The following is a 27724-nucleotide window of genomic DNA, read 5'->3' as shown; positions in this document are numbered from 1 at the left end:
TCCCACCGCAGGGCTTGGGGCCCGGTTCTGCCGACGATACTGACGTGAAAAGAAAGGCGCGCCCTTAGTCTGTCTGCAGGCTGCCGGCACAGTTGGGTGCGGGTCAGCCCCGAACAACAACGGCTAGAGAAGTAGGGAAAAGGGGGCGGAAAAAAAAAAGAAAGACGGGAAAAAAAATTATCTGTTGATCGGTCCCTGCAGCTCAGACCGGGTACCACGGATCCTTCTAAGAGAGTCATTCCACAACGCGGAGGGATGCAAGGGCATGGAATTCGGGTGGAATGACCTGAGGGAGCTCTCGACGCCCGCACCCCAAGACCGGCGACAAGAAAAGGCGGTGAAAAAAGACGAGACAAAAAAGATACCAGAAAAAAATAAACGAAAAAAAAAAAATAAAAAAAAATAAAGAAACACCACCACCACCACTGCAAAGAAGGTAAATAAAAATGAAAGAAACCGGGGAGGTAATGCTCTCTCTTCGAACTGTGGGAAAAAATTTGGGCCAGCAGCGATAATTGCCCTATCTTACTCTCTTCTCCTTCCTTCCTTCACCTCGCACTTCGAAATTAAAAAAAAAAAAAAAAAAAAAAAACAAAAAAAAAAAAAAAAGGAACAAACTACCAAATGTATACATAGTGCGTATAGTATATCCATCTTGAAAAATTTCTTTCAGCGGTACCGACCACCGAGGACTCCGTTCGGCTATGTGTATAATACATGTACACGTATATTGCTTTCTAATCCCCCCGGTTTTCCAACCGACGATCCCGAGACTGCACAGGGAGAAACGCCACGTGCCCCGTCCACCAGACTGGGGTCAAGTTTTTATTTCAGATCCCTCTCGGAGCAGTAGATCGCGATAACGTTGGAACTTCGTCTCCGAATCGCTGAAAGAACGCGAAGCGAGAACGGACCGGTGTGAACGGCTTACGGATTTACATTTATCGCCACGCGAATTCCGAGTGAAATCAATTTGTGTCATCGGCTATGGTCTCGTGGCCGTCAGGGCGGGGATATTCGCCTTGAGGCTGCACGCGGCGATCGGAACCAGCGAGGTAGGTAGGTTTGGTAGGTAGTTAGGTAGGTAGGTGGTTTCTTCCACCTCTGCCCTTTACCGCCGTGCTCCTCTTACCGGCTCGCAGTAAATCTCTCTAAAATCTTATCGCCGCCGAACAAACTCTGCATCTAACGCACGGTATGCAGGGTGAGTGTACGAGTTATCGACCCTGTTCCAATTATTGACCTTTCGTGGTTGCATCTCTTTGATCCTTTATTTTTAGAACCACCAAAAACTAAATCTCCAGCCTCCAACCCATTTTAGAAACTGGTTTTAGTCGTCGGGAAATTCCACAATTTCTGGCGTGTATTTAGGATTTTTGAAAATAAAATAGGGTCAACAACTGGTACGTTTACCTTGCTTTTTAGGGTGGCACGTCTCTGGCTTCGTTTGAGTTAGGAGTAACGCCTTTTTCGCAAGTCCGCAAGAAAATTTTTCGAGATACGGGTAAAGCGAAAGTGAAATTGAAAGAGTAGAAGAGTGGGAAAAAAAAAAAAAAAATGAGAAATCGATCGGAAGTTGTAAAATTGATTCTTATGTATAATTTCCGACTTGCTCGTGCCCAAAATTTGAATAACGTTATACTTAACGTGTAATACATATAGTCGAGGACGCGATGTCGTCGAAAAAAAGAGACGCTGCATGCCTATCGCATCGTGACGAGGGTGCCATTCCGGGCGACCACGTGAGATCCTTTCGTTGAGTTTTTTTCATACGTTTTTTCCATTTCCTCTTCCATCTCTCTCCGTTAACGGCTTTTTGAAAACTCTGGACTCAATGACTGTTGATGTTGGGTTCGCCGATAGGCAGTAACGAGACGATCGGGAATAACAGCGGCAGAGAATTTCGGCGTGAAATTGAATTTTTTAAGGGGTTATACCTAGTCGGGATTTCTTTTTTTAATTACATTTTCGTAATTTAAATATATTCGAGTTTATACACAGAAAATTTCATGTCGATCCGACAAATATTCTCATGGTTACACGACGATTTGCAAAGACGCCCCGGAACGTTTGAAAGTACTTTTGAAACTTCGAACGCGTTTTTCTCAAAACTTGTAGTGTTTTCAGAGTCGTTGAGCAAGATTTCTCGGAAACGGCTCAACCGATTAGTCTGAAATTTTTACACCAGCCTTATGAATATATCTTTCAGTTCTTGATCGAAGATTTTTTTCATAAACAAGCTGAGACGAAAATTTTTATGAAAAATTGAACTTCCTTCTTGAGAAGCCGACGTTGTTTTGAATAAATTAATATTTTGCTCATTTCTTCGATCAAAGACCAGATAATACCTCATATTATCTAAATCTTTTTTGTTTTTTCATTTCGGATTATCCAGCCCAGAGATAATCTCGCTCGCCGCAAGACGCCTTTTTTTTAAAGTACCTCCCGGAGATAGTCTATAGCGGCTTTAAAAATCATTATTTTTACAAATAAAAAATATCAGAACGAACTTCAAAGTTACCCCGATATGCATACAAATTTTTATATTAATAAACCGAAGTGTCTCTTTGTGAAGATTCGATTTTTGCGACTTTCTGACCAGGCACCATCCCTTAAAAGGACACACGCGCGGTATTTCATTGTTGCAAAACTTGCGAGAAGTTACCGACGGGTGATTCGATTTACCGTCCCCCGAAACGAACCCCGGGACTCTGAATTATCGATGAGAGAATTACTTCAGAGCTGGGAGAAGCGGAAACTTTCCGGAAGCACCTTTCGTTACCGAAATCTAAGCATTAACATTTACCCGCGTGTAAAAAAAAAAAAAATAAACCAATCCTCCGGCTCCTTGTTCCGTTAACATTAAAGATTACAGACGGGTGTACTAAAAAATTTAAGACCATAATAAACGACTGCTTAAATCAATCGCGAGAAATCTTAAATCGTTGTTATTTCATACATCTCATAAAGTATCGTCGTTCACGCATAAATCAGAATTCTCGAATTTCTATAATCCGGGCGACCTTCCTTGCACGTATACGTATAACATCGATTAAAGAATAATAAATTTTTGAAAAAAAATCGGTCGCGTCTCACCGTAATTTCGGACGTTTGCAATAATTCTCATTAACACCCCGATCGTACTATCATATATGCAGAGCCGTTCGCATTTCGCGGTCTCCTGCATCGATTATTTATCGGCTCGTTAAGCGACTCGAGTCTGTCGGCGTAAAGTTGCTTCAAGTTAGTTTAAAAGTCGAGCTGTGCGTACGTAAAACTCTTACGAGCCTGAAAATGTCGGAGGATGAATCCCCGTTTTTTCGCCGTGTCGCAGCGACGCTGAGACGAATATGAAGAGAACCATGACCTGTCTCAACGCGGTTTTTGGCCGGCGGAATGATGCAGCCGTTGACGTCATGCGGCCGATCGACGTTGGTGCAAGAATCTTGCTACATACATAGGCAGGCACAGCGTTGAGCTGCAGTTTGCTGGACGAGCCGAACGTGAATCTCCTTAAATATATAATATATGTACATGCATGCATAAACGCGTATTATATATGATTGAAATATTTCGCTGCGTTATTTTACGCTTGCGAAACATTTCGCGACGCGATCACTCTTTTCCCCACCACTGTAGGTATTGTGATTATTGAAACTTATATCAAATATTATATGTACAACATAAACAAAATTACGTTGCAGGTATCGATTGTCAATATTGTTTATTTCAAAATACCTCCCAGCCATGCCTTGAAATTCGATCATGTTATACAGGCCAAGTCAGCCAGAAATGAAAAAGTAGCTTCATAATCCAATCGTCTACAGAATTGATTATCTTGCTGAAAAATGTTAGGGGGAATTCCCCCGATTGTAAATTGGAAATTTATAATTAATTATTAATTGCGAAGGTGAAAAACACGTTTTATCTGAATATATCCCGAACCGTGAAAAACGGTAGAGATCGGTTTTCTAGATAATATAATTCTCTTGAACTGTTATTGGAAACTTTTTTCCGTGTAGCGCTCAAGTTTTTATTTACACGGCACCAAAGTTTTTGTCACTTTTATTGAAAATTTCCTGGAAAAACATTGAAAATAAAGTTTGTTGAAAATTTTATGTTATAAAAATTACGTCATCGGCATTTTTACTGTTTCACGAACCGTTGATTACATGTTTGGCAATAATCATTTTTTGGAAAAGTTTGCCGCGATAAATATAAAAATCTACGTACTGTACAGGACAAATTTCTATGCATAAAAGTCGTAGATAATTTTATTACCTGTAATTTGATAAAACGTGTTTTGCAAGATGGCGGTTGAAGCTCAACCTCCCCCCCCCCCCTCCCCCTCTCCTGACTAATGAAATTTGCATTCAGGGGTCACCCCCCCAAAAATTTTTGAACAAGAAAATCAATTCTACAGAAGATTGCAGATTTCTAGAAACAAGACTCTTGGCCTAATAGCCTGTAATGCGATTGCTGGTTAAATGAGACTGAACGTAAAAAGGAATCCTTTGCCGTAAAAAATGGCAATGATTCTTAGAAATAAATCGAGAATCCGTAAGACCTCGTTCGTCGACATATCGCGTGTTTCGATCGTGTGTTGATTGATTGATTGATTTCTTCACTCCGCCAGAGGCTAGTGATTGGTGATTTAATTTGTTAAATTATGACAGTTTCGTTAATACTGCATGGCTATGTCGGCGTCGGTGAATCTTATCGTGTAGTGAGGATTCTGGTGAACTTTACAGGGAAAACCGTCGACTTTTACGCAGCATGGGGTGTAGTGAGGCTTCTGGTCGATCGGGGGAACGATGCAGATCTTCCTCGAGGAATTCGGGGGGCAGGGATTCGGGTTTGAGGAACAGCTGCGGGGTGGAGTTGGTCGAGGAGGACAACCCGAACCGGGTTGGTGGCAGCAGGACTTCGGGTGAAAAAAAAAAAAAATTTAGGAAAGAGAGGAAAAGTGAGTAAGGGAGAAACATCGTTGGAAAAATATCGGCAACGGAATTTTTTTATCTTTGTCCTAGAAACAGATTTCGAGCGTTATCGACATTTCTTTTTGTAAATCATTTTTACCGCCTCCCCTCTATCGGATGTCAGACTTCTTGCGTACGGGACGAAAAATTGCGATAATCGCGGGTAGAATTTCGTTGCAGAATTATAATGGGTGTGGAAACGAACGGCGTCGACACGCGACGCATACAAGCGTTGAGACTTTATCGAAATCGTTCCGCCGTCTGACAGAGAATGACTCACTGAATTGTGTGTATTGTATACCAGATACCGAAATACGAGATATAGCGACAAACGCGATCAAGACGGAATTTGCAACGATCGATCGACCGGACGGAATACAAAGCATCTTCAACGGTTGTCAGTATACGTAACTGTTAATGAGATAAAATGATAGGTATCTATTTTTACAAGTTTTTTTTTTTTTTAATTTTTTCATTCTCTTCTCAGGTATACGAAAACATTCGGAGCAATTAGAGCTTCAGGGTTTAATTGTTTATAGTTTCAAAAACATTTGACAATTTTTTCATTAAAATTAATAACAAAATGGCGGCACGGCGGAAGGCGGAAGCTCTCGATTTCGGAGTCATTCGCTACTTATATGCGCCGTGACGCCATTTTGTTATTAATATCAAATACGAAAAAATTTTTAAATCTTCTTGAAACTATAAATAATCAAGCCCTCAAGCTCAAATTGCGCCAAGTGTTTTAATTTTCTTTGAAAAGAAAAAAAAAAAAAAAGCACACTGCTAAAAATAGGTATGATTTTAGACCGTCCAAGCTGTAAACCTCCCCCCTTAATCAAATCCGTACAGTTTTTTTTTACTGTCCATAATCGTTTTACTATTGTATTGAAATTCACGTATAATTGGCTGGTGATAATAAAGAGTGAGACAGATATTTCCAAGTACTAGGCTAACGGTGGATCATCAACTGCACGTTAGGTTGGAAATGGATATTTCCGATTCACTTAAGTGTCAAAGAATAAATTCTTATCGAGCACGATGACCGAGTAAACAGAAATTCTAAAATATAACGTGCAAGGTTATGGAAGGTTGAATGACGTTTTAAAATATGATTTCTCACCATGGCTTTCCAAGGGTTATTGATGGTACAACAATTTTTAGAGTTCTATGATAATTTTGAAATTTCCAGGTAGAACGGATATCCTCGATCAGATACAGTTCGTTAATTTGTACAATCTGAAGCGGTTTAAGCGTGTATTATATTCACAAACAAGACAAAATGCCGAAAAGTATTTGCCAAGAGGATAGAAAACGATGAAAATGACAAATCAAACGTTTAGGGAGTGACGTTAGCCGGCAGCAAAGTTTCGTGTTTCTCTGTTCACATGTTTACACCCTGCCGACATTATCACGTTATACGAAACGATTCGTTCCAACGACGAATAGTTTCTAACTCACCACCGTATCTCAGTCTCCCATACGTTGTCCGCAACGTCGTTAAAAAATACGTAGAAAACGCTGCGTATTTTCCATCGCAAGTTAAAACCCCCCCGATTCTCCGCTCGTGCATTAGCATTATCTTGCCGATCGAGCCTCGGATTTGGTATTCGGGGAACCCGCGGCTGCAAACCTTGACTTGGAAACACCGAAACATAGATTCCAGCTCGGCGATGATCCCCGATTTTTAGCAAACGTACAAAGAATCGTTCCGATCTTTGCGCGTGCGCGATCGATCCGCCTCTCGCATCCTTCCGCTGTGAAAAACGATCGATGTCGTGGATGAGGAAGAAAACAACAAAAAAATAAACAAATAAAATAAAAATGATCCACAGCTCCCGCACACCATCGGCGACGAATATCTGGATCGCGGTTTATTTTCGGCGATAATTTTTCCGCCACATCCTTCGGAGGGAGACTGACTTCTGATCATTCCGAAGCCGCGTGTCAGGCGGACCTTATTAGGCGGTACATACTCGACGGTCGCAGTTCGTTTTCTGCTCTTTTTTTTCCTACAGCCATGGTCTCGAGTCTCCGTCGCGCGTCGCGACGCCTGGCTGAAAGAAACGCGCCCCGCTGCACCTTCGTTCGAAAATTGGAAAGCCCTCGCTCTCTCTCTCTCTCTTTCTCTCTCTCCTCTCTCTCTCTCTCTCTCTCTCTCTATCTCTTTATTCGGAGCGACTAGCGCGAATGAAAACCGCGTCGACCGTTTGCACTAGCGAAACTGGTCGCGTTGTCGAAGATCGTTGAATTGCGCAAAGGTTTGCGGCTACCTGGTCTGCAGACGCATGCAGCCGACGACGCGATAATCGACGGCATAGCAATGAACCGAATATCGGGATGATCGGTGCCAGTGGTCACCACAATCGGGCCCAAGGTTACCAAACAGAGACTGCCCAAATACCCAGATACATAAAATTTAATATATCAAGACGCACATTTACGCACTCTGCACGCTTGTTATTTCATATATACATATACATACACACACTCACACACACACACACATATATATATATATACGTTATACCCGAGAAGCTTGTTGCTGCTGAAGTTGCGCAACGATCATCGATCGGCATGATCGAGTCATTTTTCGTTTAGACGTTTTAATACAAGGGAAGGGGGGACGAGAGACTCCCGTGCTGAAATTTCTCTGTTCGCACATCGGCGACGACGGTTTGAGCGAAACTTTCGCGAATTATACGTACGCCAACTGCGAGGATTCATACCTACTATGGATAACACGTAGGTGAGTACTACAGTTTTATAATCAAGAAAAAAGAAAAGAGAAAGATGAAAAAAAAAAAACCAAACAATTCACGCTGCGACGTGATTATAATAATATTGTCCCGCAGTTTTCGTGTCGCGCGAATTAAGCGAGATTTTTACACATACTTTCTTTCTGCTGTGATGCAAGAAAAAAAAAATTTTTTCAACATCGTATAAACGAACTCACGTTTTCTTCTCAATACGAATTACCGATCCTGATACCAATGCCCGCTGTTCAATTTTCTCTCGGTCTTGTCTCTTGAACAGAGCACGTGACACGCAACTGTGAACTATAAATATATAATTATCATAGATCTCGGATTGGGTATCTATATATAATACGAGGACCGCCCCGAGCAAATATTTTCAGAAGTTTATTACAAATAACATCGACCGAGAGGAAAATCTTTTCGTTCCACCTTGTAGAATTTATTTGTGATACGGATAGGCGAACTGTCGAAAAAAAAGAAGATTTTCTGCATAACTTTCCTATATTGTTGTTGTTATTATTATTATAGATAACTATAGAAGCTGCAGCGGTTGAACGTTTCGAGATTGATAATTCAAGGTTGATATACGCGTTATACGTTACGGTTGAACATGGTTTTATTTGAAAATATCATTAGTATATATGGCTCGAATAATTATTACAATTTTTTTTTTTTTTTTGCTTATGTTAATTGACGACATTCCGACAATTCTACAGGCGTATTTTTGAATCCTTAACGATCCCAAAGTTAGAATCGCACCGTCCCTCACGGCTCAAGAACTGATTCGTACTCGGCGTCTAATATACGTCGGTATGTTGAGCAATTTGTGAATATTGTAGCCGCAAAGTGTACAATGCAAATAAATAAACATAGATTTATCAATTATACGATAAACCTGTTGTAATATTTGTGCACAAACGAGATATCCGCGCGTGGGTGTACACAAGGAATAAGCACAACAGTCTTGACAAAAACAAACAACGACAGAGAGAGCATATATAACGAAAACAAATAGAGATGGAGAAATGCAAATGAGAGGTATAAAAGAATGTTTGTCACATTTACACGATGAGAGTTGGACGAATCGCGAAGCTCCGGATCGCTCCGAGCTCATCTCCGAACTTGTAATTGGTACACGTAAGCTCGATAACTAAGGTCTAAAGGGAGACGGGTAAAAGAAAAATCGAAACGATGAGTCAGCAGTTGATTATTTACTACAGTGTGATGAAAAAAAAAAAAAAAAAATCACCCCTGCAGCAGCGAAATTGCGTTGTTGCGGGAGTTTCGAGAGATGATATTCTCAAGTTATTTACAGCTCGTAGTGCCTGACGGGAGTCGCCCTTGAGCCGATGGGTAAATGAGAGATAAAAATGGTAGAAGCCCTTCGAGAATCGTCGGTGACGAAAAACGTCTCAGTTTCACCGATTCAGCCTGCATGTTGTGAGAAAATAAAGCGTGTTCTTGTTATATAATAAAGCGAATGAGAACTTGCCCCCCCCCCCCCCCCCCATATGGCGTAATTTTTAGCACTATTTTTAAAGGCCGTAAAAGCAGACATTCATTCTTACGTCCACCGGAACTTATTTCACGGGGGGATAATATTCGAATTTTAGATCTATGAAAAAAGATATTTAAAAAATACTGTCGCGTAAATTTTCTGACAATTTTTTCATCCCTGTTTTCTGAGTACTACTAGAGTTGACTTCCAATTTCTGTGTTAATTATATGTACTAATGGTGGTGTTGATATTTAAATATCCATCTACCCTCACTAGTTGTTGTTTATCGTGATTTTAAGCATATTTGGAGCTAGCCAAGTGAAAGATATAAAGATTGAACAGGAGTTTTGAAGAATGTAGAGAAAGGTATGACAATTCTTTTTGATTTATCTAGTCTCTTAAGTCTTGTTCAAAACTAATACTGTTCATTTTATGTAACTAAACGTTCAGTTTTATATTAATTATATTTAATTTTTTTACAAAATTTGTTCAAAAATCTGTAAATATGCACGTCTAGCATGAAAAAGAAAATCTCGGTGTGCTGTTAAAAAAAAAAAAAAAAAAAAATAGCGCTATATTTTAATTCAACATATTTAAATACCGAATAAAAGCATTATTATTTCAAGGGGAAATTAAAAGTTGTGCTTGGCAGGCCTGCGTAATTGGTAACAGAGGTTATGTTGCACTTTTCACGAGAGAAACGGAATTTTTCCTCGTGACATCATCACGCGGCGATCGCGTCACCTCGCTACTGCGCATCTCCGTTTAGAGCACACCTTGTTTCCTTACACCATGGACTCACCCCCCTTGCTCGGTCTCATATCCCGTGAGAATAACAGCGCGGCGAGTGGAAGGGTGTCCGGGCGTAGTACGTGCAGTGACGTGTCCTCGCCAAGGCCAGGGTCGAGAGTGACGTCGACTCCGATGCAGCCCCCCTTCTTCGGCTGACGCCCTTCGCACGAACCCGGTAAATGCACGACGCATAATGCTTCTTGGAAACGTCCCGGGACCGAGGTAAGAGAAGCGGGCGTGATTCACGGCTTAAGAACGTCCCATTCATGAGCTTGAGGGGGTCCGGGCCCCGTGCAGGTGGAACCTCCTACGCTTGCGCCTTCTTCTCGGAAATGGATGTTGCCAGGAATTCTGCAACATTCGGGACTTGTTTCTGATCGATCTGTTATCGATCCGGTCGAATTCCAGACCCGGGATCGTCACTGCTGCAGATAACCTTAAGGGGGTGTCCGTAGTGTATGGAAACAAGATGTGCTTCAAACGGATATGCGCAGTAGAAAAGTCACGCGATAGTCCAGACACGACGTCACGACTGTTAGCGTTAAATATAAATGACGTCATTTAGGAGCACATTCTCAAGGATTCAAGCGGCTAAGGATTCGCGTGTATACGTATCTCCAAATATCGAAGTCCACGTGTCTGATACGCGAAAAAGGACTCAACAGTCCCATTCTACATACAATTCTGAACAAAAAAACACTGCGACACATTTTCACGTTTGAGATACGTGGACTTTGATATTTGGAGATATGCATGTACGTCAAAGTCGAAATCAACCAGAGTACCTCCTTAAGCTGGGAGCTTCAGCTCGCTGAACGAGGAGAGATGTATTAACGGACAATGGTGTTGAAATTCGTTTCAAATCATACTTCGTTTGGAGATTCAAATTTTGGTTTGACTTGAAGATGTCTAGTTCCAAGGGACGAAGACGATCAGATAGCGATCGCGATCACGGTCACGAATTGTACCGATCCTCGCTGCTGCAGCGCGGTCCTTGAGAATATTCATGCCCCCCAAGTGTCACCTTGCAAGTTGGAGATTCCACGCGCAACTCGATGTCGTTGTATACCACATGATACGTTGGGCGTGTGTGTTTGACGGTGCGGGAGTCAAATTGCACGTACGCATCACGCGCCGCAGATGAAATGATGCGTACATACGAGAGGTGAAAAACCGTTGAAAATTCGGCATCCGAACGCGTGAAACAATGTCTTATTGCCGCAGTGCGTCTTCCTGGGACCAGGAGCACCTCGGATCGAAACCGTGTTGATTTTTCAGTCCCGCAGCAACGTCGTTCATGGTGGCAGACGTGACCTTGTCCAACGGTGTTTACCCGAGCAACGTGCCAGAGCTCGGCGATGGCATCGTTCGAATTTCAGGTGTGCATACCACCGGCGTGCGACAGGCGGTAACCCGAAACTTCTACGCATCCGTCACACGACCGAGAAGAGAGTTGAGGACAGAGAGAGAGAAAGAGGGGAATAGATCGGTTTATTAATAACCCGGACAAGCGAAGGAGCCTCGAAGGTACGACCTGACGGAACATTGGAACGGTCGAAACGTGCAGCTAAACTTCTGGAAGCTCTGGCAATGAGAAGAACTCAAGTTCGCCGGTTTTCCTGGTGGGTAGTATAAGTATATGCAGACGGTCGGTGATGAGTCGAAATAAGAGGTTCAGCTGGTGCATTAAAAGGCATTCAATAATGACGACGGAGGATCATTTTGCAAGTCACCATGATCTGGTCAGGTTTGTTCTGGTCGGGCAAAAGATGCGTTCCTCTCTTAACGCAGGAATTCGACGAGGGACCGAACCGATTCGCAGTATCGACCAACCGCTCGCATTCCTCGTGAGTATATCGGTAGAGTAGGTAGGTATAGGTATGAGACCGTAACCCAGACCCAGACCTCGGACTGACTCCTGAGGGAAAATATGTGGTCCAGTCAATTCAGTAATAGAACGTTACGCGATGCGTAATATCGGTGGAAGATGGTGAGATAGCATAACTTGTTCCCGGCATTGAAACGAAGAAGATGATAAACTTCCCTCCACGGGATTCGTGCGTGATGATATAAATTATGCTGTTTCTTTGGTATAATAGTGAATATTTACCAACTCATACAAAGTCTTGGGTTTTCCTCATTCTCGATCGGAGTATAAGGTCGAAGACCGGATGCTGCGACGCATAATAAGAGACGGGTGAAATATGTACATCTACACGTACGTTGATAAGTTGACGAGATAAAGAAACAGCAGCGAAAAAGAAAAGAAACGAGAATGAGATGGAATCGCGGAGTCTTTGACACGAAAGAATTTGTCGCGGTGTAAACAACGTGACCGTGAAAATGTCAAAGGTGCTCTCATTTCATCCCGGTTGAAATACCGTCCGAAGCACCGCGTTGCGTCATTCCGAAACACGCGCGCAAACCTACAATTATGAACGTGGACATCTGCATACCAATAATATCGAACGAGCAACGTTGGATCGGTTCACTTTTCCTCTCGAACCAAAGTCACCGCCGATGAGTGTACTTGCTTGTCAACGGTCACAGCCCTCCCAGGAATTCTCGCACTCGCACTCTCACTCTCACTATCGACGTAAGCCGCGCTACCAACACACCGACGTCTTTGCCTCTAATTGAAAGAGAGAAGCTCACGGGCTTATGGTGTGTCGATCGGTCCATGGAAATGTCCTTGAATTTTGCTAGTCCTTCAAAGGTCCTGGAAACTATCATTTAATTTAACTTGTGTCCTGAAAATATTCTAACTTTAATGTCCTTGAATTCGGTACGGATTTTTTTTACCGGACATCACGAGTCGTCCCACTCACGGCGTGCAGTAAATATTTCCGCAGCTAGAACCGAACCGTAAATCCAGGGGTCATTTCTCTCGTCATCTTCCATCCGACGACGAGGGTCTTTTTATTTCGCACGGAGTGACGGCTCGAGTCCTCGCAGACGGATATAACTCGCAACGTTGATGGCGTGATGCCTGATCATATAACTGATGATACGAGTAAAAATTTCCCTAACTCTTGGCAAAACTTATGGTACATATATATGACACATTGTTATACCGAAACTTGAAGAAATAAAGTGTAATAGAATCGTGCAGTCTAGTGCATCGTACGGCAGACGAAATCCGAGTCGAATAGGAAGCCCGTTTGTAACCAAATTCCGTTAGGGAAACCAAATGCGAACGGTGTCGGTCTCAAACTCACGAGTTTAACCGCGTGGGCCGGTCCTACGAACCATCGGTGAAAATCGGACATTGTTCCAAGTTTCAGGCACTCCTCGACGCCTCAATATTCGGCAATAACCAAAGACTTCCGCGTGTTTCGACTGGAGACATGGACAGGTGAAAAGCGGATACATAATAAAAGACAAGGTGAACGAGACGACCGCAACGGTAATACGATCATCCAGAAGCAAAATACGCACGATTTACAAACACGCGTCAACGCTTATTCCGCATTGCGTAATTAATTGCTACTGCAGCACCGTTGTTAGATATATGTATGTATATGTACAACATGCTGTAGGTATGTTTAATTTTACGTCAATATAAACGAGCTGGGTCGTCGACCCAGCACGACGATCCTCAGATCAGTAATCGGCGTCTATATGCTTTGCTTAATTTTGTCACGCGTACGTGAACCGCGGAGATAGACGTACGAATAACAAAGTTAGACGTGCCGGAATACTGTCGCGTTATAAGGTAAATTTCACCCAGTGTGACCAATTAGGTTTAAACTGCAGGTGACAGCATGCGAAAGTCTCTGGGTCAAACTGTTGGCGGATTTTTCGCCTGTTCGACACGCTACGTCGACGGGTGTGAACGTTCATTTCGTCCCAGATCCAAGTATCGGTATTTTGCAAAGAAACTTGACTTCTGTACTGAAACGCGTTGGAGGTACAGCGGTTTATACCTACGTACAACGAGCATGACGACCACACCTTGCCTCTGACAACTCCGAGTCCCAAAGCGAGTCTAAGAGCCACACAGCGACCTCCTCCCCCTCCGCATCCGTATCTTCCGATGTAAAGTATAAAAAAAATAGTCCGAAATCCGTCCATGCAACGGCAATAATCGAGTCCCGGTTCCCGATGGTCAAAATCTATCAGTTTGCCGCAAAAAGAGGCATCATCGGCAAGGTGACGAGTGTGGCGACGCTCGAAGAGACTGGAATCGCGATAAAATAGGTGCACGAGCGGGACATGAGCGCGACGGTGAGTCGTGGAGGTAATACGGTGCCGTATTCTTCTTCTCCGATGGAGAATCCAGAAGTTGAACGGCTCGCCGGGTCGTTAACCGTTGATTTTCTCACCGTCGTCGAACAAATCGTACCTGCGATATGCGTCTATAACCAGCGTCTAATATCGGTCGCGTCATTCGGAACGACGGTCGACCCGGGAGGACGAGAGGCGGACAACAGCTGCCGAAAGTCGTTAGCCGAAAGAGCATATTATACCGAAATATAGGTATAACATACAGACGACTATCGAGAGGTCGTTAAACTTTACGGCTAACTCAACTTATCGTCTTGTATACATATATATGTACGTATATGTATACCGCTCGTCAAGGCGTGCCCCAGTTCAATCACAGGGATACACTTCAGCTGTCGATTGCTCGATCGTTGATTATGTACAGTTAACACTACTAACGACTCGATACCATCGAGCACAACACAATGCTCTTGTTACCTGATCAACCAAACGGCATCCACGTCCAAGCCGACGGTATACGATCGCTTAACGGGTGATCCTACTCTCGATCCTCTTGCTCTCTCCTTGCGCGAAAATCCCATCTTTCGCAAGATAAATTCGCAACCGATTTTCTCCATTGGGGGCGAAGAGAAAACCCTGATAACGCGAATCAGAGGGTCGGTAATAATCGGTCATCCGAACGTTTCGTTTCTCTAGTTTCCCAGCGTTGGAGAACGAACGATTTCTTTCCGACCTCTTCGATCTGGATAAAATTCCAACTCGCCTGATCACCGTTTGGCAAAGTTGACCTTTGTTAGATCCCGCTTCTGGGATCCTTTCGAAGTCTGGATCACATCGGGGTTACACCTGCGTGACTCGAGGGATCTACGAGACGCGGTGGATGGGCGGATGGATCGCGGCGATATCCGAGTGGACCGGAGATCGGTGACCGAGGGAATTAAGCGCCAGACTATCGACTCCGGGGCACGAGGGGTGCCACATGTGACTTCTCGTACCGAGGGCTGTGCGGTCGTTGACCCGTTGGCGGTGGTCAGTGACGGTAACGGGTATGGCCGATCGAGTAACCGTCCAATTCGTCGATCACGGGCGCCGCCGTGAACCGCCGGTCCTTCACCTGACACCTGACGTGCCTCGTAAACGCTCGGAGACGTGAGCGCTGACGGTCGTTATTCGATTAAAAAACGCCGAAGGGTTCGGAAAGGTTTTCCGATTGGTTCGGCTCTCCCGTTCCTCGTTAGACAGAATTTCGTAGAACCTTTGCCGTTACGACCGTCCGACCGATTTCATATCCGATGAGAACAAATCCTACACGATCATACTCGTTGTATCCGACATGCTGATTGTGAAATCCGGCTGACATCGTTTTCATTCTAATTTGCGTGAGTAACTTGTTGTAATGTTGTATCGGCCTGATCCAATTAACGAGTGTGAGTTCTCGGAGTCTTAGGTCCAGTAAACAAAACTCAAATAACTTTACGTTTCGGCCCTTTGAAGGTAGGCCGTGTAATGTATTCACGAGCGTAAATAATACATAAAAACGATCAATGTGTAAACTGAGAAGACAATAAACAGCCAACGAGACAGAAATGATTAATCAGTACCTCTACCTACATAAAATACGTGAAATACGCCGGAATCATATTAATAGTTATGAATATATTATACAGTTTCCCCCGCTTCCCTCAAAGGGCCGGAACGTCAAGTTATTTGACTTTTGTTTGTTGGACCTAAGACTCCGAGAACTCACCTTCGTACCCGAGTAACGTCGGTTACACCGTTTTCAAAATGACTACATGTTACCTGGAATACTCGTAGACACGGTGTCCCTATTTTTATTACATCGACACAGTATTCCTACGCCTGAGGTGAAAATTAATGGAACATTCTAAACGGAAAATAGATAGACACGTGGAGTTTGTAAATTAGACAAACCTGTACCTTGAGTATTATCTAGTATATATACATGTATGATAGAAGAGTGAGACAAAGTTTGGAACTTATTTTCGATTGGTTGAAAGGTAGCTATCCTGATTTCTATAGACAATAGTTCGGTGTCAAACTAAGACTTGTAGCTAACATCAATAAAAAACTCTCGGACGATGAATTGGCGACAAAAATTGGTCAATAGTAGTCTACCGCATCGACGAATTCTGGTCAATTTCTATCACACCACCATGTTTTTGACAGTGAAGGTGCGTTACTCTTGGCAATTAGTGCACGGCATTGACGAGACTGGGGGGAGATTTTGAGAAGTGATGTCGTACGGAATAAGTTGTTGATGAACATTGCAGGTGCAAGCATATTTTCGAACGTTGGTTATCGGTACGTCGATATAGCGTTGGATTTTCGTTAAACGAACGGAATGCTCCTCACGTACATAAGTCAATTCAACTCGTCGTTACACACACGATTTGTGTCGCGTATATCGTACGCGATGTGCTTAGCTTGCTTTTTATTTTTTGGAATAAAATAATGCACATGTATCGACTGTCCATAATTTTGCAATATAGGTCGAGCCGGGTATAGCGGTCGGTTATGTAAGACTTGATTCGTTCGATAAACGGTGCCAATTGTGACAATCGCGGGTTAATAGCTGAGATGGCTTCTTCGAAATCGCTTCGGCTGTTAAAATACTGCCGAAATCGCATTACTCGCATTCTTCCTGCCATACGGTTTCGAAACGCCCCCAAACAACGCGACTTCACATTCGATATTATTCGCGGGACGCGTGGAAACGCCGAAAGAGCGGCTCGCGCTAATTTCTGACGTGAAATCTTTTCGCGATCATCGTGAATTACAACATATCGATATCCACTTTTTCATCACTCCTTTAACTAGTTTCTCAGACGATTTTTTCATAGCAAATATCTCTCGTGTCGAACCGATAAAAATACGGAGGTGTGTCTCCGACGTCGGTTTTCCACCGATGAGCTTCTTCTCTCATACACGCCGCTCCTGTAAAAATTACGTAACGGCGCTCCTACGTCGAAACTACACGTAACGGAGAACGGAAGACCTGCGGTCCCGTGTTTTACAATTATACAGTATGATCCAAGTTTAATTCGCCTCAACTGACGATCGTTTAGATATGCATATTATACATAAGGTATAGGTATATAATTATTCAATCGCACAGGGATACAAAGCGTTGTTGGAAATTATTATTCACAACGAGTTTAAATTGTAACGTTTTTAGACCAATACGTATACAGGTACGTACATGACCGCATTATTCCTACAACGATGAAAAAAAAAGACTCAAAAGACGTTTGCCTCAATCGTATGATTATAATCCTCGTAATTAACAAGATATAATCACGAAACTATTGAAAAGATCCACAGATATTACACAGGGTGTAACTATTGGCGGAATTGCAAATTTAGTTACAAGAGTTTAGAATCAACATCGTACTAGGATTACATTCGATTTATCAATAACCAGGATACAGACACATTTATAGTTTACACTAGTAACAACATCGACGTAAACACAAATCAAACATTCAAGATAAAAATAATTTCAAATCTTTTTATCGTTTATTAATAAACCAGGAATACGCATGTATACATCCATGCCAATAAAACACACGGTAGTCAGCGATTCGAAAAAATAAAGTGCCTATTCGTCTCAATTCCACCCTAACGACGACGATTGGATAGACTTTACGTTTTCCCGTAACCACTCTGCCAAAATCCCAATTGCAGAAACATTTTCAATGCTGAAATTTTCCCAACCAAACGACAACGAAATGTTCGATTATTAATCGTGTATTTCGGAAAATAACGAAGCTTGAAAATTTCCCAATACACAGTTTGTACGTTGGGTCAGTTGCCATGCGACAGCAGGTCCCGTGAACGGTCCTCGTCCTCGTTGGACGAAGTTTTGCAAATCTTGAGGTTTGAAGCGAGAAGTCTCCAGGCATAAACGAAGTCCTGATTAGAGTCACCCCCGCATGCCGCACCCACGTATCAGCGTATTCTAGTTTTTGTACGATGGTACGATATTGTCTCGGTTATAACCGGGCGTACAAAACCGGGCGCGCTCGTTTAAACTGGTCGTTTTGCGGTGAGATCGACCCGGTTGACCCGGTTCGCGTATTGTTCCTTTTCAAGGACCAGATATCCCGGGTCCCGCTAGCCTCCTCCGCACACCGAGTTGACCGTAAATCACGAGGAACGCGACGGAGGGCGACGTCGCCGAGATGGCCGAGCCGCGGGGTCCTAGGGGACCGGGGTCCTAGGCTGACCCAGATCCAGAGAGACGTCGAGGGGCCTTATCGCCGGTTCGTTGTTTACGCGCACGCTCGTTCGATCTCCGAGGAATCGCTGAAATGCGGGATATTCGCAAACCTGCGATGAAACGGCTCGTTAACAATGGGGGGGTGTTGTGCACGGCACCGAGCTAATCGCCCGAGGATTTATCGTCCCGGCAGAAACGCGAACCGGTAACGGTTTAAATTCGATTCGAATTCGATCATCGGATCGCGAGTCGTCCCGATTTCCAAAGAGCACCTCGAGCTTTCTAGGAAACTCGATACTCGCAACTTATTTGCCGATCTCCCGCGTCTGGATAATACGTGTTTATGATTCAAGTGACGTACGTGTCAGTCAGGGTGGCCACTCAATTTTGATTTGAAAAATCCCACTTTTCCCTGTTTTCCTAAATCCAATTTCAAGTCTTTCCCTGATCGATTTTCTCCCCAAATATACCAGAAACGTTGATTTTCATTCATTTTTTGGCAATCACCTAACTTCGCTTTTTTTGTATTTTCTTTCCAAATCAGCAGTTATGGTACAGCATAAATGACGACTATCCATTCGATTTTGAAGAACTGAGTTCTCTGTACATGTACTCTGTACTGATATCAGGGCTAAGCTCGGGTTTTTGAGGAACAAATTTTTGGTCAGCGTATAAAATAACCCTTGTTTCCATTACCGGGATATCGAAACATATTTTTTTTTTTCAGACCTAGACGTACGTGCTCCCTTGAGACGAGTATTTCTATAAATTCCCCGACGATTCCCCAACTTTTCCATGGCAAATGAAATTTCCTGTTAATTCCAAGTTTTCCAGATTTTCCAGAAGAGTGGCCAGCCGGCCGGTGTGATTCGTTTTTATTTTCTTTTGACAGGAGCGTAGAGGTTCATCGCAGCAAGATCACTCAGGTATAATAGTAGAGCGTTTATTCCAATCGCGCGAGTTATTCGTATAACAGAGGCAAGATGAAAAAAAAAAAAAAAAATGTAAGGTTGAAGCAGAAATAAAGAAATTAAATTTTTTGTTTTTCCGCCAAATCCGAGGTCTGTATAACCGCGATTCACGCGCACACGTAACCTATTGCGGGAATTTAAACACTCGAAATTTGCCCCGGCATGGCACTCGAACAGCGCTGCTCGAGCTGTGTGCTGACCCAATTAAGCAATTTGCCTCGCGCGTTCTCGATTCCGTCGATAAAAACCGCCATGCGCCAGTACCGCCCCGCACTCCATGGAAGACAACGAACGAACGAACGAACCTCTTACACGTACCTTGTATTATACATACATCCAGGCATACAGCCATACAGCAGCCCGCCTCTATACCTTGATATATCTCACGAGTTCCGGCTAGCCGATCGTCTAGATTTTCGGCCTCTTTAACCGTCCATCCACGAAACGCGACGTTTTTCTCATATAAATGCGACGGAAGTGAACGATCGAAGAAGAGTCGCTATGCGAGCGTCTTCTGGTCGATGATCCAGATTTTAATCCCCCATTAGCTTAATCGTTATACCGGGTAACGCGAACAGATGACATTTGGAACCTACTGTAAGGTGCGGTAAAAGTAGAATTATTTTCAGGGATGTTTATTCGTACCGTCCGCTACCAGGAAGAAGAGTCATCGTCAGGGTGGTAAAATTCCCTGACGTATCCCAGTTTTTCACACGAACGAATAGACATTTTTCCAGAACTCGTTTCAACCTAACTTTACTAACAAACTCACTTTTTTCATGACAATTAGCTCAAAATTAGACATCAGATATTTCTGCATCGTAAGTTAAAATGGTCAAATTTTTCGTCAAGTTTAATTTTTTTTAAACCCAACTCACCAAATATATCAATAATAACTCCAATTTTAAGAAACTAACGGAAAATTAAGATTAACGCCATTCTTTCGAAAGATCAAAACATCATTCTGAAAGTATTAACTGTTTTTAGTACTTATTTATATTTTTCACAATCTCTCGCGGATGGTAATTATCTTCATTTCGAAAAATCGTACACTATAGCGAGGAAGAAAATACAAAAATTCCAGGATACGGATGCCCGAATTCCCTGAAAGCTAGACACCGAGTCGTGGTCGAAGGTAGAAGAAGAAGGCGACAATATCCAACGCAAGCTGCTCCGGGGTAGCAAACGAGTTGGATGTTGGTAGTTCTGTAAGGTATGCGAGCAGGTGATGGCTCGTAGCGCATTTCCATCGAGTAGCTGCGGATGCAGCACCGCGACGTGTGAAGCATGTGCCACAGGTATAAGGCCGAAGGCGCAGCTCCGTGATCGAAAGAGCGTCGCGTGGTGAGGAGAGCTGTTCCTCTGGGCAACGGCCTCACATGTAAACAATCGCAAATTGCTCGAGGCCCTCGGTAACTGTATCTATTTAATATTCCAAGAGGCTGCCGCATGTTAACCGGGATGGGCGCGATCGGGTCCCGCGTATTCGCCACTGCCACCGACTTACCGAATGGTACCGATACGCCGGTCAATGACCCCCATTGTTTTACTCATTAGTCTCGGCCTCCCTCCTCCCCCGACACCCACGGGGTCGGACCCAGAACCACCGATAAGGCGCCTTATCACCTAGCCTCGGATCGCGACCCAGGATACGAGCTCTTCTCTCTTTCTCCGAGGAGCGAGGTAAGGTCGTTCGAAACCCGCATACTTCTTCGTTTTGTCGATTGCCGAATCGTGAGCCGAACGATTAGGGGCAGATGTGCATTCATCGCGCTGCAGCGATAAACGATAAGGGAATAATCTGTGTTTTCTTTTGTACCGCAGAGATTGGAAGAAGCATCGGAAACAGCGTCTTCGTCATCAGGAACCCCTCGGGGTATAGTGTACCGACAGGAGGTGAACGACCAGAACAGATAAGTATAGTACGGAGGCGAACGTCACCGATCGGATCGTCGTTTCGGTGACAATGTGGGTTTATTTTCTGATAGTAAATTTCGATTTTCGTATCGTTACGTGTAATCGATGCGACGTGATGAATTCGAGCGCTGCGTTGAGTCGGAGGGCCGTGAAGGACGATTCTTATGGGGATAAGAATTTTTTTTTTTAAAAAAACACACGCGTCAGCGTTTCGGAGAATATTGAACGGTCAAATCGGTCGAAACATTTTTTACAATATATTACCAAAGTCAAACGTGTATAACAAATGGAAACTGCACTGTCAGAGGTAGAAATAAAAGGCGAACCAAACTCCGAGAGTTTTATAATCATTTGCGTCGGTGCTGTGTGTCTACCTACGTCAGCATCGAATACGTGCGAACGGGCTGTCGCCGTTTCGTCCTTTTCTTTTGATCGCTGCACCCACGCCGTGACGCAGTTGCAGCAAGCTAAAGGTCCTGGAGCATAATTAACGGGCAATTATCGTGCGCTCTTGAATGCAAGTATACGTGAAAAAGGAGTATTCGCGGTTGTGTGAAATAATATCGCAGATGGGTGTACCGAATCACTTTGGCAGAAACGAGGGAGAGTCATAATCGTAAAATAAGAGCGGTACATAAATTCTCTACGTTGAATGGTACATTTTTTACAAGAATTACAAAAAATGGAATAACTTTTTCATGCTTTCTAAAATTCCGAGACTAAGGTAATTGATTGATACATATTATCCGCTTAACACGGCTATGCCCATGGAATTTACGGGAGGATTCTCCGAAACGTGGTGAGAAAAACACAGTCGTCACGACGTAGAGAAAGAGAGAGACTCGGATTGAAAGACAAAAATGATAGCAACAATAATTCCCTCCCCGCGCCTTCACAATGATCGGTAGAAGAATTAAGTATCTCCCCTCCTTACTCGGAGAACCAGTCGTAAGCATATCACTCATTCTCGACAAGCAAAAAACTGAGAAGAAAACCAAATAAAAGGAAACGTGTGAAAAATTAAGTATTCCATACATAGACGCGCGTGAGGGGAAGGGTGGGGGGGCTACGAAGGAGTAAAAATTCCGACACAGATGCGAGGCCTGCACCCCTCGACGCTGTGAAACGGTTAGCCGGTATTTCGGGGTCCGTCTCTGGACGGTCGACGGGCGAGCGACGTGAGGGAGGGTGGTGGGGAGGAGGGATTATTGGAGCATCGTCACAGCGGCTCAGGGTTCGTTGACCCGCGGGTGCGGAGATGCAGGGGAATCGGAATGCGATCAGGAAGGACGGAGGTCGTCCGTCCCCCGCGTTGGCCCGTGTACCCCTTCACCGTTTGATGCTAAGAAGCGGCCTGCAGCATAGCCCGGGTTCCTTCGACGCGACCTACCGCACGGGATCCAACCGCGTGGCGTCGAGCTCCGTTGGTCGAGCGACGCGCGCGCACCCGACGGGCCGTCGGACCCGGCGTCGGGCCCCGTCTGAGGCGCGGGAGTCGGACCCCTCGACTTCGCCCGGGCGCTCCCCTCCACTCGTCGCAGACCCCACCGCTCGACATTCCCGAAGACGAGCGGGTGGTCGCGCGCCTGGCGAGGCCCGCCCTCGCAAAGAGATTCAGGCACTCCTGCGGTCGACGGATCCCCTCCACCCTGGCCGCCCCCCCTAGCCGCCGACGACGGTAGGCCTAGGCTGATGAGTCACTATATAAGACAGGAATGACACGAAGGTGTATGTTAGTACACACTCATTCTTCCTCAGACTCGTACAGTTCGCACGTTACAGAGCCAGCCGACCGTGTCTCTTCGCCGCAGCCGTATTAGCCGCAATCGTTGATCGTGCAGCATCGCGCTTCTTTGATCAGGCCAACAGCGGCGATTCGGGCTCGTTTATTCATTTGTCGGTTTCGAGTTCTTACGGGCACACATCGAGGGTTGAATACCCAATATTCAAACGGTATATAAATCGTTCATAAGAGACTGTATCGACGGTGTGTTCACCGAGACGTGATCCAGCCACTTGAACCCTTATTCAGACATGTTGGTGGAGTACGCGGTCAAGTGGGCATGGAGGGTGCTCGGCGGATCGCCGGAGAATGTTATGTTCACACTTATCGTGTTCGTCGGAGTGTTCGCGATCGTCAGATCGGCCCAGTGGCTAGAATTCACCCGCTCTCTGCCGCCGGGTCCGTGGGGCCTTCCGGTCGTTGGATACCTGCCCTTCCTCAAGGGCGACATCCATCTCCACTTCGGGCAGCTCGCCAAGAAGTACGGATCCATGTTCAGCGCCAGACTCGGTTCCCAGCTCGTCGTCGTACTCAGCGATTACAGGGCGATTCGCGACACTTTTAGACGCGAGGAATTCAACGGCAGACCCCACAACGAATTCATGAACATCCTGGGCGGATACGGTAAGTTGTCAACGAACCACCCTCGAGGCCTTCTCTTTGTCCGCCGCGTCCTGCCGTTCTTCACGTAAGAGCGAAAACTGATCGAATCCCGTCGTTTGTGTTGATTTAGGTATCGTAAACTCAGAGGGAGCGATGTGGAAAGAACAGCGAAGGTTCCTCCACGACAACCTCAGGAGTTTAGGGATGACGTATCTCGGCGCTGGGAAGAAGACGATGGAGTCAAAAATAATGGTGAGTGTTTGCAGTAACGTTTTTCTCACCCTGTATCCCCAGATTCGTGTGAACGGCGTCGTGAGATGTCCTTGTTATCGTCTCTTTCCTCCATTTCGTGAAAGTTCCGGAAAACCTTATAATTGACCAAAAAAATTGATCTCCTCTTGCAGAGAGAAGTTCAATCCTTCCTCCGTTTGCTGTCGGTGCAACAAGGCGCCCCGACGAACATATCGACCTCACTCGGAATGTCGATAAGCAACGTGATATGCTCGATAATAATGGGGGTGCGATTCCACCACGGCGACAGCCGGTTCAAACGGTTCATGATCCTGATCGAAGAGGGGTTCAGGCTGTTCGGCAGCATGGTGGCGGTCAACTTCATTCCGGTGATCCGATTCCTCCCTGGCATCCAAAAGATCCGCGACAAGATACGGGAGAACCGTTCCGAGATGGCAACCTTCTTCCAAGAGACGGTAGACCAGCACCGCGCGACCTTCGACGAGGGTAACATCCGCGACCTAGTCGACGCGTACCTCCTAGAGATCCAGAAGGCCAAGAGCGAGGGTCGCGACGCGCAGCTCTTCCAAGGAATGAACCACGGTAAGACAGTCGCTCTTCCGCGCCCTCGGTGCTTATCGTCGTTGACTCGATTTCCTCAAATAACACCCATCACTGTCTCTGATTCCAGACCGCCAGATGCAGCAGATCCTCGGCGATCTCTTCTCAGCTGGCATGGAGACGATAAAAACGACACTTGAGTGGGCGGTAGTGCTGATGCTCCACCACCCTGAGGCGATCCGAGCCGTGCAGGAGGAGCTTGACCACGTGGTAGGTCGCTCACGATTGCCAGCTCTCGAGGACGTCCCGTTCCTCCCGATAACGGAGTCGACGATCCTGGAGATACTCCGGAGGTCGAGCATAGTGCCCCTAGGAACAACGCACGCGACGACAAGGTGAGCCCATCATATTCTACATGCGTACAGACGCGGTTTTAGACCTCCGATTGTCCCCGCCCGCGGCGCGATCATTGTAACAGCAGATTCGACAAGCCGCGTTGTAATGAAAAGTGAAAGCAATGGCCAGCCGCGGCTAGCCCACCGTTCGAGACACGGTCCGGGGTCAGTGACACCGTGTAGACGTAGCCGGGCTCAGTTCTAGCCACTCCCGGTCATCTCCGCGGCCATAAATCACGACGACTTTCGCGCGTGCGGCGACGCCGATTTCAGTATACATGTTTGCAAAGTCCATCGGTAGCTCTTTACTTAACGAAGCCCTCTCCTTCTGGTTTCCAGGGACGTCAGGCTTAACGGCTTCACGATACCGGCTGGTACCCAGATAGTCCCGCTCCTCCACGCGGTCCACATGGACCCGGAGCTTTGGAACGAGCCGCAGGCGTTCAGACCGGAGCGCTTCTTGTCGGCGGAGGGTAAGGTGACGAAACCAGAGTACTTCATACCCTTTGGAGTTGGCCGTCGGATGTGCCTGGGAGACGTGCTCGCGAGAATGGAGTTGTTCCTATTCTTCAGCTCGCTGCTCCACACCTTCGACATCAGCCTACCCGAGGGAGCTTCTCTTCCCAGCCTCCGGGGAAACGCCGGGATCACGGTAACACCCGACCCGTTCAAGGTCTGTCTGAACCAGCGCACCTTCGAGGGGATCGACTTGGAGTCCCTCGAATGGGCCACCGGTTCGCTGAGAAACGTCGGGGGCCACTAAAGCGTTCGTTTTGCGGGTCCCGAAAGCACGGTAGTTCCTAACGGGTGATCGATCGATCAATTGACCGATCTATTTTGGGCCTCAATTGACTTCCCGGCTGATTGGGAAGAGTGTATGTGAGAGAGGAAGAGAGAGAGAGAGAGAGAGAGAGGGTGGGGAGGGGGGAGGGAGGGGTGAATAGTGCCATTACTGATCGACGAACTTGTGTGATTATCCTATATAATTAGCTGCGTCACGGTTGAACGGTCTATTTAACTATTTTTTTTTTTATTAATTCTTTCATCCCGAAGTAACGTAACGTGATCAGGGCTAAGAAAGATTTTACCATCGATCGTTATACGTCGCGTCATATATTCACCATCGATCAATATTACGATACAAGGTAATATGGTATGATATAATATAAACGTGTATGGATAAACATACACAAAGAAACACACGCAGACACACCGATATAACAAGTTCGCGACGTTCGATGCATATATACAAATATGTATATATTTTCGACTGCAAATGGCATATTATTTATTGTATGTTCATTCCGTGAGCGTCAAAGAAAACCCATGTGTTCAGTAATGTAAATTACACATATATATATACATATATACATGCATATATATGTAGATATACGTATATTAAGTGTAGATAGATCATAACTTTTCAACTAGGCAGACTCAGTCCCGTATATTATGGATATTACACGGCTGAATCGATCGGAAATCACTGAGGCAGTTTCGTTCAAATTTACGAGAACAATTTCTGATAAAATATCCGTGTTCATTTTCCGAACGAATCCGTTTCTCTTATATCTGCGTACACACACACACACACACACACACACACACACACACACACACACACACACACACACACACACACACACACACACACACACACACACACACACACACACACACACACACACACACACACACACACACACACACACACACACATTTCCTTTGGCAAACAAGTTGCTGCGTCGAGAATCGTTTAGGTGAGTAAAAAATTTTACCGAAACTGTCTCAATGAGAATGATCGCGGCCGGTGGACGAGCGAGCGAATCGCGCCTTATGAAATTTTGAATATATTACCGAATTTTTGCAAAGAGAACGATAAGACTATACAATTAGTAAGTATGCATACATAGATAGTAGACACATACACATATAATACGTACATACCCACACATACGCGCGTACATACTTTACACTTATCGTACGACCGGCGTCCTCGTCGTCATCGTTGTGATTTGCTACATGATGTGAACGGTGATTTGATTCCTTCGTTTAATACATCTCTGTCAAACATTCGTCTTACAATACGACGGATAATTCTTTCAAAGGAATCGTCATCATCGTCATCATCATTAATTTCACCGCCATCAATCATATATATACTCTGTAAATCGATGCGTTTCTAATGACAATGGCAATGATGATGGTCCTTTTTCCCCATTATAATCATGATCGATGACATATTGCTATCGTTACTATTTTTATTCCTTTTTTTTTTTTTTTTTACAAATTTTGCCAATTACCGTATAAATCCACAGCTGTTGCTACGTATTTTCTGGTGATATTATTATCATCAACATCGTTATCATTACCGCGGTCATGATTATTACGATTATCATCATCATTATTATTATTATTATCACTACCAATATTGTTATTATTGCAGATAATTAATGTTAACGTGGTCGTTTGTTAGCATTTTTCGTTGTTGATTTGTTTTCACTGTTATTGTTTGTTTTGTTACTGCGATTGGTAGCTGTAGGTGTCATAATTATTAATATTATTATTATTATTATTATTATTGTTATTATTATTATTGATATTATTATAAACTTCACTGTCATCATCATTGCCGAGCATATATATATATACACATACATACATGTAATACATACATGTAAACCGGGCGACCCGGATTTATATGCGGTATCAAAATGACCGCGAGAGTCTTGTGTATTTGAGCTACGCTTTGGCTGCGCGAGTGTGTG

At 44.6% G+C, this 27724-nt stretch overlaps 1 protein-coding gene across 1 annotated transcript; it reads left to right on the top strand.

Annotated features, from left to right (window-relative positions):
- Window positions 1–23131: 23131 nt before the first annotated feature.
- On the top strand, window positions 23132–26545 carry LOC124302972 (cytochrome P450 18a1). Its single transcript, XM_046759597.1, has 5 exons — window positions 23132–23790; window positions 23900–24021; window positions 24174–24603; window positions 24692–24956; window positions 25296–26545. The coding sequence occupies exons 1-5, from the start codon at window positions 23418–23420 to the stop codon at window positions 25717–25719; spliced, it is 1614 nt and encodes a 537-aa protein (XP_046615553.1). The 5' UTR covers window positions 23132–23417; the 3' UTR covers window positions 25720–26545.
- The last annotated feature ends 1179 nt before the right edge of the window (window positions 26546–27724 follow it).

This window comes from Neodiprion virginianus, chromosome 4, assembly GCF_021901495.1.
Source record: "Neodiprion virginianus isolate iyNeoVirg1 chromosome 4, iyNeoVirg1.1, whole genome shotgun sequence".
Lineage (NCBI taxonomy): Eukaryota > Metazoa > Arthropoda > Insecta > Hymenoptera > Diprionidae > Neodiprion > Neodiprion virginianus.
The sequence above is the reverse complement of the archived record's forward strand: the minus strand, read 5'-3'. Positions and strand labels throughout refer to the sequence as shown.